The following is a 17,965-nucleotide window of genomic DNA, read 5'->3' as shown; positions in this document are numbered from 1 at the left end:
GCCAAGAGTTTGGAGCCACGGACCTGGAAGCTTGGGCTTCTAGTAGAAAAACAAGTCAAGTTTTTGCGAGTAGGTAGACCATTAAGCTCAAGCGACCAAGTCAAATGGAAGGGGACAATTCGAAGTTAATGAGTGGGGCCTATGCAACATCTCATGTGCCCTTTCATTCGGTATTTATGCAAATGTAGGCCTTGTAGATGGGGCCCGAATAGTCATTGCTGAAGTTAATGCATGGGGCATATGCAACGTCTGTGCCCTTCCATTCTGTAATAATGTAGATGTAGGCCTTGTAGATCGGGCCCCGAATACTTTTCAAAGTCCTCGCTGGGCGAAGCCCGAGCCCCCGCTGGACGAAGCCCCACTGCTCACTTACACTTCAGTTCAGTGTGAAGCATATAAACCGACCGGCGCCATTTTTCTCATCTAACGGATCATGGCTTCTCTTTCCTCTCCTCATCTCTATGCTTGCGACCTCAAGAAGATTCTAATGACCTATCAAGGAAGAAGGAGCGCAATGGTTTTCCATGGCAAGCAGAACCTCTTCTCGTTCTTGATCGTTGCGGCTCTCTTCACGTCTGTGGTTGATGGCCAATTTGGTGAGATCCAGTCCTAGAGCTGAAATGTAGGGTGCATTTAGTTGATTTTCTTCCCATCCCTCACGAGAAATGCTCTCCAGCTCAGACGCGAAGTTAGTGTTACAATCAAGTTTATGCAACTGTTAATGAAAAATTAACCTTCCATTGATGAGATCAGAGCTACGGCCAACTTAAGTTGGTTGGATAAGATCTGACTACTTCAATAAATTGTTTTCATGTTCATTAGTGACTGGCTTCTATAATTAGAGCCAATGATATCGATGCATATTTGATTAACTGTATCAGATAGTTGCCTTTCTTCATTATATCTAAATTATTTATATTATGTTTCTTCTCAGTGTTAGAAAGTTAGTCAAAGAAAAATGTTGGCATACCCAAAAGATTGTTATGTATCATCGTGTCTTTAGTAGAGAAAGCCTCTTACAAATAAGATGGCCTTACGTTCTTCTCCTCTTTGCATGTCAATGATAATGTTATGAGAGTGTACAGTAACTAAATACCTAGCTAACCCAAATTACTTTTAACTGCATTAAAAGGCTACTTACAAATTTGTTGGTCCTTAAAACTTTGCCGGATTCATTTTCACAACTGCCGAAGAGTTTGTGGAATCAATTAGGGGTTGAGATTGGGGGAAGCGATTTCCAATTAACAGCGAGTCATTCCCACATGCATTTCTTTATTAATTATCACTGTCTCCGCATATGGTGCAAGATTTGAATATTAAAGTTTATCTCTTCCACACACACACACACACATTAAAAGGCTACTTACAAATTTGTTGGTCCTTAAAACTTTGCGGTATTCATTTTCGCAACTGCCAACGAGTTTGTGGAATCAATTATCAATTAGGGCGTTAAGTTTGAGGGAAGCGATTTCCAATTAAAAGCGAGTCACCCGCACATGCATTTTTTTATTAATTATCACTGTCTCCCTATATAGTGGTAGATTTGAAAATTAAAGCCTATCTCTTCCACACTCTCTCTCTCTCTCTCTCTCACACACACACACATATATATATATATATATATATATATATATATATATATATATATATATTTATTTATTTATTTATTTATATATACCCAACCATTTAATCAAGGTTGTTTGATCCAACATGAGGGAAGATTAAGATAAAACAAGAGGAAAAATATAGTAGGTATTTTCCCTATTCAGTATTAGTTTACATTTTTTTTCCTTATTTTACTTTCAACCACCTACCTACTTTAGATGGGCGACCTTGATTAGGAGTGATTCTGAATAGTTGTCACATTGATTTTTTTTTTTCAAAAAATGGGGTTTTAAATTGAATTCAAAATATAAAATCGTCCTAGGTTCAAAACTGCTATTTAAATTTAACGTTGTAAATTAAAAAAAATGTTTATTGGGTATCTTTGATTTCCTATGAAAAAAAAAAAACAATTTCCCTCTAAAATAAATTTCTTTGGTTCTGTCCCCTGATAATAATGCAACCGTTTTGATAGTAGTAAACGCACATAAAAGGACAGAAGAAAAATACGAAAGTCGGGGAAAAAGTGTCAAGTGTCCATAAAAAATGAAAAGCAAAGCAGGAACATTGGCGGGACCTATCTTAGAAAGATATGGTCAGTTTGAACATGTTTTTGGTTAGGAATTGAGGCACATATTGCTTGGCTTGAGCTCGTAAATAGAGTTCAGTCTCGAGCTCAACTCATTTATGCTAGTGCAGCTTTACTCTTTTCTTTTCTTTTTTTCTTTTAAAAAAACCAAAGAAACTAAAAAATATGTTACAATTCTTCAAAAATTGAAGATATACCCAAAAGGATCGACAAACTGGGAAGGCATGAGCCAAGTTGAGCTCATGTAATTTATAACTAGAGTTTCAGCTCAAGCTAATAAACGAGTTAAGCTGGAGCAAGCTTACAAGGGTGAGTTCAAGTCGAGAAACCAAAGAAACTGAAAAATATATTACAATTCCTCAAAAATTACCGACATACCCAAAAGGATCAACAAACTGGGAAGACATGAGCCAAGTCGAGCTCATGTAGTTTATAACTAGAGTTTCAGCTCAAGCTAATAATCGAGTTAAGCTAGAGTCAAGCTCAGTGTAAAGAGTCATTACTAACTCTCTTGAAAGGGTCATGAAAACTCAAGAGGCTTTGAGCCTTTCTTTGTATGTCGGTGCTTAAAAAGACTAAAATAAAAAATAAAATTAGAATGTGGTGGAACCTTCACCACCAAGCTTTTGAATCCCTATAAATAGAAGTGCTGCCCTTTGTGTCTAGCAACGAGAGAGTTATGAGTATCTTGAGCAAGAGTTCGGTGAGTTTGTGTGCTTACTTCGTGAGTTGGAGTGTAAGAATGTCAAGAGCGTGCTCAAGTGCAAGGACATTGAGTACTTGGGTGATAGCTCACTATATGAACTCATTGAGGTGAATTCTTGTATTTTACTTTTGCAAGTTTCATCCTGACCAATAATGCAAGTATATTATTTAAGTGTACTTGGTGCATTTACATCATCTTTTGTGTACTTTGTTGGTTTGGTGATTAAGTTTTTATTAAGTAAGCTTTGTCAAGTTTATTATTAAGAATTATTTTGGACAACTAGACTTTTATCGTTTTTTCTCTCATAAATTATTGGGCTTTGAATCTATATCATATCTAATGCCCACATTTTGGCCTTCAAGTCAGGTCTGAGTTGTTTCACGACTCATTGTGCATACCCATTTTTGGTAGACATCAATAAAACCGCATGGCAAGTAATTTTCCATAAGCATCGACCGGGAAAAAGGACGTTCAGGGCTAGAGTTTTTCGGACCACTTGGCCCCTAACCTAAACCACAAGGATTATCTTGACTTCGTCGTAGCTGCCATAATCTAAATGACTCGTGATCAGTATTTTGGTCATTTGGTTCTTTGCCATTATTTTGGTGCAATTAGTCCATTTGATGCAAACAGGCGGTTTGTCATTATTGGCAGGTTCAATTGCAATACCACCTGCTCAACGTTACCTCCAGGCGGTATCTTCTCCGCCTGCTCCACCAGCATTCCCAATTCAACCTCAAAAACGAAGAGAGTTGCATGGGCCTTCTTCGGCGCCAAATGAACCATCTTCTACCACAGCCGGTTTGTTGTTATTGGCAGGTTCAGTTGCATTACCACCTGCTCAACTTTACCTCCAGGCGGTATCTTCTCCGCCTGTTCCACAGGCATTCCCATTTCAACCTCAAAATAGACGGGAGTTGGAAGCGCCTTCTTCGGCACCATATCTTTGGTCTCCTCCCCGGCCACCAGATGTATCGTCGCCACCAGATGTACCGTCGCCACCAGATGTATCGTCTCCTCCCCCGCCACCAGATGTATCGCCTCCTCCCCCGCCACCAGATGCATCGACGCCTCCAGATGTATCGTCTCCTCCCCCACCACCAGATGCATCGTCGCCACCAGATGTATGGTCTCCTCCCCCGCCAAATGGTTGGTCTCCTCCCACGCCACCACTAACTGTACATGATCCGCCTCCTCCCCCGCCACTACCACCTGTACATGATCCGAACGTCCGAATTAAATTATTTTATAGGCCTATATGTGCCGGTGCAGCCTATTTCACCATTTCAACAATTTCAGCGGTCGAAGATAATATTTTCAAACTCTATTTTTTCCTTTTCTAAAACAATTTTTTTTTCTTTTATAAATAGAGGTTTTCTATAGTGCTTGGAGGTCTGCCTCGACCAACCTGGACTTCGTTCAGGCCAAGCTTAGAAGACTCGAGCCTAGCTGCAGAACAACCAGCTTGTACAGTCTTCTTCTCGACCATCAGCAATTGTAGCTTAGTTGCTACAACCAGATTGTAATATCTCTTTATGTATCTGACAATCTTTTCCTGTCCCATTTGAAGGGGACAAAGGGGACGGCGGAGGAACGCCGGTCCGCATCATAGTAGGGTCCGTCGTGGGTGCCATCGCTGTGATTGGATTAATCGCAGTTGCCGTCGTGTGGAAGTACAAGAAGAAGCCAACAAAAGGAGACGTTGAACAACCAGGTAATTAATTAAGCGGGTTTTTACTATTTAATTAATTATTTCAACGAGATTCTTCATCATCAGGGGCCTCTGTGGTTAAGAAGCCATATGCATCTTCTCTGCATTGCCATATTGTTCTCCTCTAGCCTTGGACTTTCTTTGGTGTGCTTTCCTTTTTCTTTTTTTCATTAAGGTCGTGCTAATTGTGCAGATAATTATGGTTTTTCTTGATTGTTCACATCAAATATCTGAGATCGTCCGCAGTTCTTGAAAAAGAATTCCAAAATTAAGCCATCTTCTTGAAAAAGCTTTTTAGGCAATAAAACACAGCCTAAGCCTTTTATTTTTTCTTTTTCTATTGATAGTCAATAAGCAGCCGCAGGCCAGTACCATAAGAAAAAAAACACCATGCGTCGAATTGATCCAGGGTCTTCAACTCCCGATATTTTTAATATTGGCCTCTAGAAAATCTCATGATCCATGATTGGGAAAACATTTTTGTTGCACATTCATTTGAGGAAAACAACCGGTGGTAGGTCACGAGGTTCGAAAGTAAGAGAAAACAGTGAACACAACAAAACTTAGCATAGCATGTCAGTAGATGGTCGCATAGAAGGCATGTCACTGATTAGATTTTCCCAGTGCTATTCTCTAAACTATAAACAATGGCATTGCTACACCCTAGTTGACATGTATACATCTAGGTTTCATACAGTTCATGACCAACAGGAGTAAGAGGAAATGAAGGGGTTTTCAAACCTCTTTTCCTTTTAAATGATTGTTAACCCCTCACTCGCCCATAAACGCCCATAAACAAAAGTAAAACTGTTCTTCCATAGCTTCACCGAATTACATTGAAGCTTCCCTTGTTGAAGGGGTTAAACATACAGCCTGGCTTTTGAGTTTGACTCCAATCAAGATCTATATGCAAGCAAGGACACAGTTTCTTCACGAAACAGGCCACTGCAGTTTAACCAAAATTGTAGAACATATTAAGTTATTTTTAAATATAACCAAAAAACTGACAATGACATGATGTAAATGGCCATGGTCAACGACCAGTTGGATTCACTATCTGTCTCTCATGCTCGATGAAGGTGGACACGTCGAGCAAGAAACACCAATGAGAAGCCCAAAGGACGGTCATGCCTTTCTCCCTGTTAAAGGAATGGCGATGGCTTACTCAATGGAAGTTGTAGAAGTGCCGGCAAAAACAGGCAACGGAACCGCCGTGGAAAGAACAACTTCTGCAGCTAAAGAATCAGGACGCCATGCAGCTAGTGAAGGGTCAAGTCCTAGACCAACCGACAGAATGGCACTGGTGGCTACGGCTACACGTTACTTTACCTACAACGAGATCCTGAGCATTACCAGAAACTTCAGTCAGGTCATCGGCGAAGGAGGGTCTTCCACCGTCTATTATGGCCAGCTACCAGAAGGTCTTAAGGTTGCTGTCAAGAAACTGAAAGAATCGGGCTCACTTATTGGCAACCTCCTCGCAGAGGTACTTAACTGCAACTTTGTGTGCACATAAAATTCGTTACTTGCTTTTTACAATCACAGTGCATACTTGTATCATTGTATGTTAATTGGTTTGGACCATTACCTTTGCACAATTAAGTAGAAGAATGGAACTCTCTTCATGCCAGAAAAGGGGAGATTTAGTTGCCAAGAGCAGATAAGTAATTTTATAATTTACATGTTATGTAATTTCCCTCCCCTGGCCTATTGCAGATAAAGATTTTGATGAGAATCCATCATAAGAACTTGGTTTCGTTAGTTGGCTTATGCGAAGAACAAGATGAAATAATACTCGTGTCCGAGTACATGGCGAGTGGAAGTCTCTCTCAGGTATTAAAAGGTATGTATTCCAGGCAGTCAAAAGACAGTAAGTGGTCTGACCAAATTAGTTAAAATGCCATTTTCAATTCTTTCCTTGAAAGGCATTCAATTGTATCGGCGCAATGCGTTAATGTGGCTTAATGCTTATGCATATTTTGGAAATCGTCGTCAATTTTATGATTTACATTTGAAAGGAATTGTATATCCAACTTCATAATTTTAAGTGAATGTTGTCGCTTTGTACAAACAGATAGGAAGAAAGAGTTGACATGGAGAAAGCGACTGCAGATAGCACTCGACGCTGCAACAGGTCCGTTTATAGCGCTCCGTCAGCCTTTCCCGGCCTTGATTACTGTTACTATAACTTAATAAGGTAAACCCACTGGTGAACTGCAGGTTTAGAATATCTGCATACAGGATGCAGTCCAGCAATCATTCACAGAGATATCAAACCCGCAAATATTCTATTGGATGAAAATCTGCAAGCCAAATTAGCAGATTTTGGGTTGTCCAAAGCTGGAGCTGTAGATGGAACAGAGCATACAGCTTATCAAACCAAAGTTGCTGGCACAATGGGATACATTGATCCTGAGTATGTCATTTCCTTTAGTTATTGTTTTTCATTATATTTATCCTTGAAATTGTACCTTCACAAATATATCATTGACCGGATGAAGTTAGTCTTTGAACCAACTTTTGTCTATGGGCAGGTATCTCTATACACAGACTCTCACTAAAAAGAGTGATGTGTACAGTTTCGGAGTAGTCCTTTTCGAACTCATAACAGGGAAGCCTGCCATTGTGATCACTGAAACGAAAGAAAAATGCAATCTCACTAGATGGGTCATGCCTATTCTCATGAGAGGGGATATAGAGAGTCTACTTGATCCATTATTGAAGGGCCGGTGTAACACCCAATCTGTCTGGGAAGTAGCAGCGATTGCAAAGACTGCCATACAAGATCCAGCTGGAAGACCAGATATGCCCGAAATTGTAAGCACGCTGAAGGCAGCCTTAAGGATGGAAACTTCTTGGGTGGACATGGCTTCCGTATCTGAAATGACGACCAGCGAATCTTCTTTTGTTGAAATCCCACATAATCCGGTGGCGAGATAGTTCATGCTTCTTTCTCTGCTGCCATCAATTCCCCATTCTGCATCTTAGTTTCATCATATTTCAAACTGCCGAGGTTTCTACCTCATTGAAGAAGGCCATCTCATGTATGTTAAATCACTGGTTGGCAAAACTATGCTCTTCAAACAATCTTGTGTGTTCCTTTATTGATTTTCATGAAAAAATGCGGGTGTAATTTGTTAATATCAATTTGGGATTCCAGTAGACTTTTGTTTGACGATTCAAAGGGCCTACCGTTCCTGTTGAATGACTGAATCTTTCGTTTCAAGTTGATGGCAGCTTGAGGAATTGACCGTCTTATTCGGGATGAGATAGATGAAGCGGTGGTGTCATTGACTAACTTAACCAAACGGATCCAAAAGCTCCCCTACCAAATTAAGTCCATGCAAATCCAACGATGCATATGGGCCAAAAAGGAGGAAGAATCAGGGGCTCTGCACATGCTAGTTGAGCATTGAGTAAAACGAATCCTAGACTCATTTTGAGTTCTTTCTACTGTAAAAAGCCAAGATTTCATGCATCTATGTGTGTGCGACTGTGTGTGTGTGTGTGTGTGTGTGTGGGTGGGTGTGCGTATCCATGCCTAAGATTATGAACATCTCATAATAAGCTGAGCAACTCATGTTCTTCAATGTAATTTTTACTTGAATTCACAATGTTTGCCGGTTAGTCCTTCAACATACTTTTACATATTTTCAAAAATCTAGTCATGTAAAATTGTTCAGGTCTAAATTTATGAGCACCATAAATATCCTACTTTTTGGATATGCTGAATGAGTTTTATAAGTTAAAGAAAATATGATTGTTGACTATTAAACTTTATTAGATCTTAATTGTGCACTTAAGAATATAATTTCATATGGAACATAATGTTAGCTTATGAAGATCACATCCATGCAGATGAGTTTACTAGAATATGAATCAAACATGCAAAGACCTTAGCAGTGACTAAGTCTATCCAAGAATGAAAAATGTTGACTACTTCTGGTCGAGAGCCTTAGACCTACTTTTCACATTTTCCATCTCAAGCATGGATTGAAGAGCGCCAGAATAAGAACAAAGCAAGCTGGTGGATAAGAAATGTAAGAAGTTTGAAGCCTATGAGGACTCCACATGTTTGGTTGGTTGGATGGAATGTAGAATTATGTATCAATATTATTCCCCTTTTCTAGAAAGTGAGGAAGTAATGCTTCTTATGGGAGGCGGAAGAGAAGCAAAGATGATGCATTTGATCAAGTTGACTAAATTATGTCTTCCTAAGGGCGAGCTTGGTGTTGGCTCGAGAAGTCTCAAGTGCGTGAACAGGGCTAGCCTCGGTTTTTTGACCTCTAGATTGTTTTGCACAAGCTATGGTCTCACTATGTAAGAGAGAAATGTTTAAAATAGCCCAAGTCTCTCGTCTTCCATCTATTTCGGGTATTGTTCTGCTGGCTGCTTTGCGCTTTTGCATCTAGGAAATGTATAAGGGACTTGACATCTTGGTAGATGAAAGATGGAAAAGGAATCAGATTTGGTGTGACCATAAGACTCATTCTCCAGTATTAGCTTCCCCTGTTCCTGCTGACCTGCTTCTTTTGTGGTGAGGCAAATGGACAACTGCTTGTCAACCAGATACTTACCAATGCTGACCCCTTAGCTTTAAATTTTCTGCTTTGTATTCGACTATAGTCTATAACACTAGTCTTCACGAATGATCAAGAGAACAGTATCATATGGAATAATTTTCCTTTCATGCCATTGTCAAGAAGTTCTATTTGGGAGTGAATAAGGTGCAAAGGAGTTATTTAAAAGTGGAGGAACAGAATTTTGGGTGTTCAATGGTTATCCATGGGGTTACATGAATTCTGTATTGTGGAGGAAAGACCCTATCAGATGCAAGACTTAAAAACCTAGGATTCCAAATGGTTTCAAGGTGTGTTCTCGGAAATGAAGCTGAGGGAGAGACGAGATTCACCTGCTTTTCAGTCGTAAGGTTGGACCTTCCATTTTGGAATCTGATTCTGTCAAAATTTGTTACTAAGTTTCCTTGCTTCAATGGTTGAAAACAGGGTCTATTATGGTGGATGAAACAGAAACTCGGGTTTAAAGCCTAAGGTAAAATTTGGAAGCTCATGTACAAGTTACTTGTGTGGTGCATTCGGAAATGCCGAGTGTGGCTGAGCATTGGATATAAAACAGGTGGCATCTATTTGTGGCAACAAAAATGATTTATAACTAGCCACTAGCTAAAGAAGACAGTTTGTAGATATGCCCTTGAACATTGGTGTAGGCAAATAAATTGCATGAATTTTGAGCAGAAAAACGTTTCATATAGGTTACACATTTGAATCTAGCTACAGGAATTCAGGGTCTGTAATTGTTTCCACAAACTTAGAATTATGAAATTGTTTGGAATCAGGTATGCAGGGGCGGAGCCAAACGGTCGTTCGACCAGGCCAACGTTCCAACTAATTTATTCGAGTAGGGCCAAACTAAATCAAAATACAAAAGATATATTAAAAATTTAAAAGTTTTCAAAATTTTTAATGTAATTTTTTTTTTTACTTAGTTAGGATGGGGCCACGGCCTATGCCAATTAAGCAGCTTCCACTGAGAGTTAACTTCTACTAACAGTGGTAGAGCACAAATTTGAGGTGAAGATTCTCTATGAGGAACATATTTCAAGTCACAAAACTGCAACTTTAGATAAACTGGTTTACTGCAACAGTAGCCACAAGAATGTGCCAGAATACAGCAGGAATTTCCTCTATATTTTGTCAATAACCGACAGTTATAGTAGCTAAATTATGTTAATTTCTTAATCCGTCTTGCGTCAGGGAAGGAGGAAGGTGGGAAACAACGAATTTGGCTTTATGCGCAATACTTGCGTCAGTATGATTAATGATGAAGATACCCGTTTGTAAAAACAAAAATGAAAATCGGCAAAAGAAAAAAGATAAGAAAGAACATTTGCTTGTAAAAAGTTACAAAAATGTTCCTCTGCTCTTGCGTCGTATGTGGCTTGCCGAAGGACGCCATCCGTTGTTTGAACTTTGAACCAACCAAACCAGAAAAGGCACGAGATGCACAAGAGAAAACTACACCCAATCCACATAATTCCCCCTTCAGAAGATGGCCACCATTTATAAAACTTGCCTTTCAGAGCCACGCACAGACAGAGACGGGAGAGAGAGAGTTAATTCTTCAACATTGCAAAACCCAGCAGCAAGTTGGAGCAAAATATGGGCCATAAAAAAGAACCATCATCCTGGTTTAGCTCAAAATCAGGAATCAAAATACCACGATTGAAACATGAAAACAAAGCCGCCGATTATCCTCCATGGTGAAAAATGGACACATCAAAAGTAAATGCCAAAGCAGAGATTGTGAACATCAAGGGTTGCATTCCCAAGTATATGATATCGTTGCTAGTAATCCATATTGCACGCCAGGTGGTGAAGAGCAGCATCCCCACAACTGCAGGTCCTCCCTCCTCCCTGCAATCCAGAATCTCTATAGGACCCATGATATATCTCGTACCTTGAAGTTCAAGGTGGAACGAAAAAAAAAAAATTTGCATTACTGGGAAGTCCCATCCACACATGTTGTGTCAATAATAGACTGATCCCACAGAAACAGGAAACATTTGCGGCTTTAAAGCAGAAACATCGCCAAAACTCATATTGTACCTGACTCGGCCGAGTCAGCCGATTCTTGACCGACTCATCCGAATCTTGGTGTAGGTCGCTTAGGTCCTAACTTGTAACCCAGTAAAAAGACAATCCCGGTTCCCGAGTCAGAGTTTGCCAACCATCCTTTGCACTACTATAGAAGCATCTGAACCATTGGTACAACATAAACTGTTGCTAATACTCTTGTGAGGAGTGGCGATAGGTTTTTAATTTTTAATTATTCGAAATCATCTGATATCCCGATAAATGTTGGCATAAATTTTGATTTCTGACAAAAAAAAACCATTTGCTCCTCCATTCAAAAGTTCAAACACGGCAGAAGATGATGCCCAAAGGGAAAGAAAGCAAAGAAAAGAAAACAACAAAAGGAAAGTAGTAGGAGAGGAGGTAAGAGGGCGGGAGATTAAACAATGGCTGAAGGCGATCCACATCCAATGCTAAATGCAAGGTGAATGTCTGATTGGACCATGTAACCAACACAAGCAACTGAAAGAGAGAGAGAGAAAAAGTCGACAAAATGAAAATTCATTTGACAAAAGTGAGTGACGCGTAGTTACAAAGAACACCAAATGTTAGCAAAAAACTAAAGAAAGCAAGAGGCGACTAAATAAAAAATAAAAAAATAAAATAAGAGACATGAGAGGGGGGAGGGGACGGAGAATATAAAAAGCTAACTAGTAACTAAACAAACCCAAACGCTGACTAAGGCAAAGTGCACTTAGATACCTCATCACACAAGGCACTTAGATTTCTCTTCTTTATTTCTGTTTTTCTCTCTCTTTGTCCATCACACTTTTTCTTCTACCTCCCTCTCTATTTCGCTTACTTTATTTCTCCCATTTTTCCTTTCTCTAACTCTATTTTTCTTTTTTCTTTTTTGTCTTTATTTATCCTTCTCTATTTGTGTTTCTCTCTCTATTCCACTCTCTTTTCTATTTCTCATATTTGATTTAGCTTTATATAAAGTCAGACTATTCTTAAGGGGGTTGATGTAATGTACAAGATAGAAACTGGTAGTTACTCCATTTAAAACTACCATGGCATCAAAAGAGAAGAGGGAGAGAATAGATATACAAGTTGAAATATAGTGCAAACATCACCTAGAGACACCAAAAGCAACCTTAAACCCAAATAAATGTGGGGAAGACTTTGACCTTCACTCGGTTCATGGGATTACCCTCAGCTCATAAAAAAAAAAAAAAAAAAAAAAAAAAAAAAGGTAAAACTCCTTTCGTTTCTCTTCCCATCCCCTTTTTCTTCCCATGATCCTTTCATTTTCTTTCTCGTTTTTCCTTTATCAGAACACCCCCACCTCCACCATTAATTTTTCTTTCTTTTCCATTCATTTTCATTCATACAAACAAGTTGTGTACTGCCCGTCTTATTTACTTCCTTCTTCAAGAGTTGGGCTATGATAATCTTGGCAGGTGAAATGCAAATTAATGTGAATAAGGACACGTGAAATCCGCTTTCCTCTAATGCCGGTCAATAACCCCCACTCATATCGCCGTTAATAAGAAAAAATGTCATATGAATTAAAAATAGCCTAAAAAACACGTAATAGTAAGTGGAAGACTTGTCCCATGCAAGTGCAGAAGTGAAACCTGAGAAGTTTTCAGCTTCAAAAATTTCCAAAATGTTCCCATGTTAAAAGGTGGGAACATGTTAATGTTGTGACATGGAAATTAAGTGCCTCCATGGCTCCTCCAGCTGGCCAGTTAAGGCCAATGCTTGGCCCACATTTCTTGTATTGCTTGACTAGTTCTTCAAACTGGGACTGTGCAAGAAGACTACCTGATTATGTATTAATATTTCACATAAATCCATTAATAGCATCGAGCAAGTATTGTCCTTAATTTCCTCTTCTAGACAGGGGCATGAATACTTTTCAGAGTACGCATTACTCATAATTCACTTTTGCTATGACATATATTTTGCCCATATAATTGGTTTCAGTGCATGCCACCTTCTATATATATATATATATATATATATATATATATATATATATATATATATATATATATATATATATATATTTGGCACTTTGTTATTTGTGAAAATTTTGTGAACGTGATGCCATTTTCACTCATTAGTTGGGTAGCAATGCTCTCTGGTTTGAAGACAAGTTGAAGGTACATAATATTCCTTCTCATAGTTAATGCTGACATTCAGTCCGGCAACAACCGGGTCCTTTCATTTTCTCACGCAGTTACGCTGGCCGTGTAGACTGGGAGATTAATTTTGGAAGTCATGGCACAAAGCCAGCTTTAGACTTTACACCGAGATATTTCACATCTGATGGATCATTCCGCCGCCGTCTACTCCGTTGATAATGGTCGCAACCTCATGAACCTCCTAATTAAGGTTTGCGGACGAAGAACTAACAACGGCAATTGAGCGACGGTGAATCATATGGAACGGATCAACCGCTTCCCCTACTTAATACCTGCTGCTCTTTCAAGTCTGTGGTTGATAGTGGATATATCAAAATTAATTGACGTCCTTGGTTGAGTCGGCAGTTTCCCTTTCTCCCCTTCTCTTCTTCTTCTTCTTCTCATTTTCCGTCTTTTTTCCCTCTCTTTTCCCACATTTCCCTTCTCCCTCACTCTCCCCATTTTCCTTCTTCTCATAACGTGAGGGTGGGGGTCGAGTTCGCTAGACTTCCTCTTTATAACTCTCTTCTGTACAAAAAAACCGTAACCTTTAATAATGTTTTACTTAAATTCAAATTAATTAGTAACATCATTAATAGTTGATTATTTGATTACTTAAAATTGATATTGATTAATAAGGTTAATCATCAACTAAATAGATATTAACTAGGACTAAATCCTGCTTAGTAATGGTAATCACTTGATTGATCGTACCTAAGTTTTAAAAGATTTCTAAAGAACTCAAACTTCAACTGATTGGTTCATTGTCATGCTTTATCAGAATTAAACTTAATTAATATTGTCGGAAAGCTGACGACGAACTCTACACAAACACGTCAATTTCATATGATGACTCCAATTTGTTAGAAAGTAGTAGTATACATACACATATAAGACACAAAAATCATATTAAGAAAGTCAACTGTTGCAGATAAAGATTTTGATGAGAGTCCATCACAAGAACTGGTCTCATTAGTTGGCTTTTGCGTCGATCAAGATGAAATAATATTCGTGTCCAAGTACATGCCAAATGGAAGTCTCTTTGATAAATTAAAAGGTATGAACTCCAGGCAGTCCGAAGGCAGTAAGTGGTCTGATAAATGTCAGTTAAATTGCCCTTTTCTAGTCTTCCATTAAACCTTGAATAGGTACTGAATTGTTGCAATGCAATGCCTTAATGTGGCTTAATGCTTACGCATGTTTTGGAAATCATCGTCAATTTTTTTAAATACCAACAACTTGTGGTGTCAAAAATTCCACAAATGTGCACCCCCTATGGTTTCCCAGTGAATGAATTTACGTCAGAATGTAAGGCTTGCAGAAACGGTATGAAAATTCTCCATTATATTTGAAAGGTACTGTATATTCAACTTCTTAATTTTAAGTGAATGTTATCCTTTGTACAAAGCAGCAGCTAAGGACAGTGACAGTGAGTTGACATTCTGAAAACGACTGCAGATAGCACAGGACGCTGCAACAGGTCCGTATATAGATATTATCTCAAGGGTGATTTGTCAAGAAACATGTATGACGTTAGTTTTTTTTGTTACTATAATAACGTTGTTTTAATAATTGAAAAATAAAGAGCTCTTATAACAACAAAACATGGTTATATAAAATTAGTATTTAGGAAGTTCACATTTTGTTTAAAAAACTTTTAACATAAATTTAGGAGGTTAAGTTTTTATCCCTTACTAGTGCCCCCACCTAATATATATATATATATATATATATATATATACATCCAACTCACTCTAAGTGACCGAGTGCCCGAACACACTCCTGCTTAAGCTACGCTGCTGGTGCCCAGATTAGGTTTGAGAACACTTCTGACCTGACCAAGTGTCCTAGAGTCTTCAGTCTCCGACAGGGGCGTCTAATAGAAAAACGAGTGAAGATTTTGCAAGTAACAAACTAATTATGTAGTGATGGACCAAATCAAATGGAAGGGGGACACTTGGAAGTTAGTGTAGTGGGCACGCGTGATGCCCTCAATTTTTTCAGGGATGAGTTAACCAGTCTAACGGGTAGGACCAAATAAAATCTGAATTTAAAAAATATATGATGCAATTAAAAATTTTTATTTTTTTAATGTAATATTTTTTTGTTCACCAGGACCCAGGCGGGCCCCCTCCCTCCACCACCCCTGGTCATGGGGCGACTGCTATGTCCTGTAATCCGTGTAGATGGGGACAGAATACTTTTCAAAGTCTTCCTGGGACCATGACCCACGACTCACTTCGCTTCAGTGTGAAGAATATAAACCGCTGTTTCTCATCTAACAGATCATGGCTTCTCTTTCATCTCCTGATCATGCTACTTGCGACCTCATGGAGATACAAACGGTCTATGATGGAAGAAGAAGTGGAGGCAACTGGGCAATGGTGGTCCATTTCAAGCGGAACTTCTTCCCGTTCTTGATCGCTGTGGCTTCTTTCACGTCCGAGGTTGACGGTCAGTATGGTGAGATACTGCCCCAGAGCTGAAATTTAGCTTGCCTGTGGTTAGTTTTCCTACTTTTTGCTTTAGAGAACTGGATGTCTTGAAATCTTGCCTGGAGCTTGTAAGTTAATATGCAAAATTCCGCGATGCATTGATGCTTGCATTACAAGTTATATTTGGTTGTGCGGCTAATTTCTAAGGTGCCAAGGGGAAATCAATAAATTTTTGAAAATTATTAAGTCTACAGCATGAAATTAAATTTTGAAATTTGACGTTCGGTCTTCCTTAAATCAAAACTTTTGTTCGGTTTTTGTTGTTACTTTGACACAGACAGAGTGACGAACAGAGAGAGAGAGAGAGAGAGAGGACCCACGGCGACCCTGGCTTCACTTTTTTCTATTGAGTGGGAGCAGGAGTGCGGGCAGGAGCCATGGCCCCCTTGTTCTTGATGGACAGATTGGCCGGAAGACCGAGGACAGTGATACGGGCCAGCCTAGGAGCCCGCCGAGAGAACAGTTCGAAATTTTAAAGTTTACCTGTTAAAGTTTTCAAAAATTTTCGCCCCCTCATAAAATTTTTGGAAAAATAGTTGTTGGCCCCTGTTGAAAATTTTTATTGCATAAATAGTTACCATTCTGCCTCCCAAAAATGGAATCCTGGCTATGTCCTCGACATTGATCAGAACGAGATGGCCATTTAATTTTTACCCTCAACATCGACTGTGGAAAAATACGTCCAGAGCTAGGAGTAGTGCTTGGCCCCCAAAATTAACCACATCGATCGGTTTACTTTACCTCGTCTTAACTGCAATAATCCAAATGATGTGTGACCAGAACTTTGATCATTTGGTTCTGTACAATTATTTTCATGTGACTTGTTCATTTGAGACTTAGTTGCTTAACCAGTTGTCATTCGTGGCAGATAAAATTGCAATACCACCTGCTCAAGGTTGCCCCCAGGCAGTATCTCTACACCTTCTCTACTGGCATTCCCAATTCAACTCCGAATTCTACAAGAGCTACAAGTGCCTAGTCTTCCCCCATCACCTGCCCCGTTTGACGATTCTTCCCCGTCCGAAGGTGGCTTGTTTTTGCAGCCAGTCCAGCTATATACCATTTTCGCCTTTGCTCTAAATCTGCTTCCTTAAAGTTTTCCAAATAGTTTTGTTATTTCTTTTCATCTCTCGACACGTTCAATTTTTAATCCGTCTATTTCCCATCCAAATAACTAAAAAGTTAGAGGTTAACTTGTCGATCAGTAGCAGGATAAAGAAAAACAAAAGAAGATGATGATCTGATTTTAAGAACACCTTAACCAATGAAAAGAAAAAAAAAATGTTTCTTCAAATGCACAAATGATTTTAAATGAAAACTGACCGTGTAAATATAATCTTCATAGACAGAAAAATGTAACAATGAAGGTAAGGAGACGTTCTTCTTGGTATGTAAAAGCCGACAAAATGGGAATACAATAACAAAATTGAGTGACGAACAGTCACTAAAAAGCACAAAAAATCCACAAAAAGACAAAAAAAAAAGTGAACAAAGGGAGAACAAAGAGCGAGAACAAGTGCAATGCTTATTTGTGCAGGTGCAGCCTATTTCACCATTCAACAATTTCAGCGGTCTAAGATAATATTTTCAAATTCTATTCTTTCCTTTGCTGAAACATTTTTTTTTTATAAATAGAATTTTTCTATAGTGCTTGGAGGTCTGCCTCGATCGGCCAGGACTTTTTTGTTCAGGCCATGCATATAAGACTGGAGACCTGCTCCAGAACAACCAGCTCGTAAAGTCTTCTCCTCGACCATCAGCAATTGTTTGTTCATACAACAAGATTATAATGTCTCTTTATGTATCTGACAAACTTCTCCTGTGCCATTGAATTGCACGACGAAGGAAAGACGCTGCTTCGTCGTCATTGGATTAATCGCAGCAGCCGTCGTGTGGAAATACAAGAAGAAACCAGCAAAAGGAGATCTTGAGCAACCAGGTAATTAATAAAGCTAGTATTTGCTATTTAATTAATTATTTCAACGAGATTCTTCATCATCAGGGGCCTCTGTGGTTAAGAAGCCATATGCATCTGCTCTGCGTTCTCCTCTAGCCTTAAGACTTTCTTTGCTGTGTT

At 39.0% G+C, this 17,965-nt stretch overlaps 1 protein-coding gene across 1 annotated transcript; it reads left to right on the top strand.

Annotated features, from left to right (window-relative positions):
- The first annotated feature begins 316 nt into the window (after positions 1–316).
- Positions 317–7,755, top strand: LOC116256862 (proline-rich receptor-like protein kinase PERK9). The gene is made up of 8 exons (XM_031633389.2): positions 317–596; positions 3,552–4,046; positions 4,468–4,611; positions 5,688–6,094; positions 6,325–6,451; positions 6,683–6,742; positions 6,829–7,024; positions 7,143–7,755. Exons 1-8 carry the CDS (start codon positions 434–436, stop codon positions 7,546–7,548), a joined length of 1,998 nt encoding a protein of 665 aa, XP_031489249.2. The 5' UTR covers positions 317–433; the 3' UTR covers positions 7,549–7,755.
- Positions 7,756–17,965: the final 10,210 nt, after the last annotated feature.

Source organism: Nymphaea colorata, chromosome 6 (genome assembly GCF_008831285.2).
Source record: "Nymphaea colorata isolate Beijing-Zhang1983 chromosome 6, ASM883128v2, whole genome shotgun sequence".
In the NCBI taxonomy this organism is placed as follows: domain Eukaryota; kingdom Viridiplantae; phylum Streptophyta; class Magnoliopsida; order Nymphaeales; family Nymphaeaceae; genus Nymphaea; species Nymphaea colorata.
This window is presented reverse-complemented; position numbering and strand designations above follow the sequence as displayed.

Bases quoted from the DNA above. Each gene is read 5' to 3' on its own strand.
- LOC116256862 (XM_031633389.2), top strand. From the start codon at position 434: ATGGCTTCTCTTTCCTCTCCTCATCTCTATGCTTGCGACCTCAAGAAG. The intron at 4,612-5,687 runs GTAATTAATTAA...TGCTCGATGAAG, and splicing joins AGGAGACGTTGAACAACCAG to GTGGACACGTCGAGCAAGAA. The intron at 6,452-6,682 runs GTATGTATTCCA...TTGTACAAACAG, and splicing joins TCTCTCTCAGGTATTAAAAG to ATAGGAAGAAAGAGTTGACA.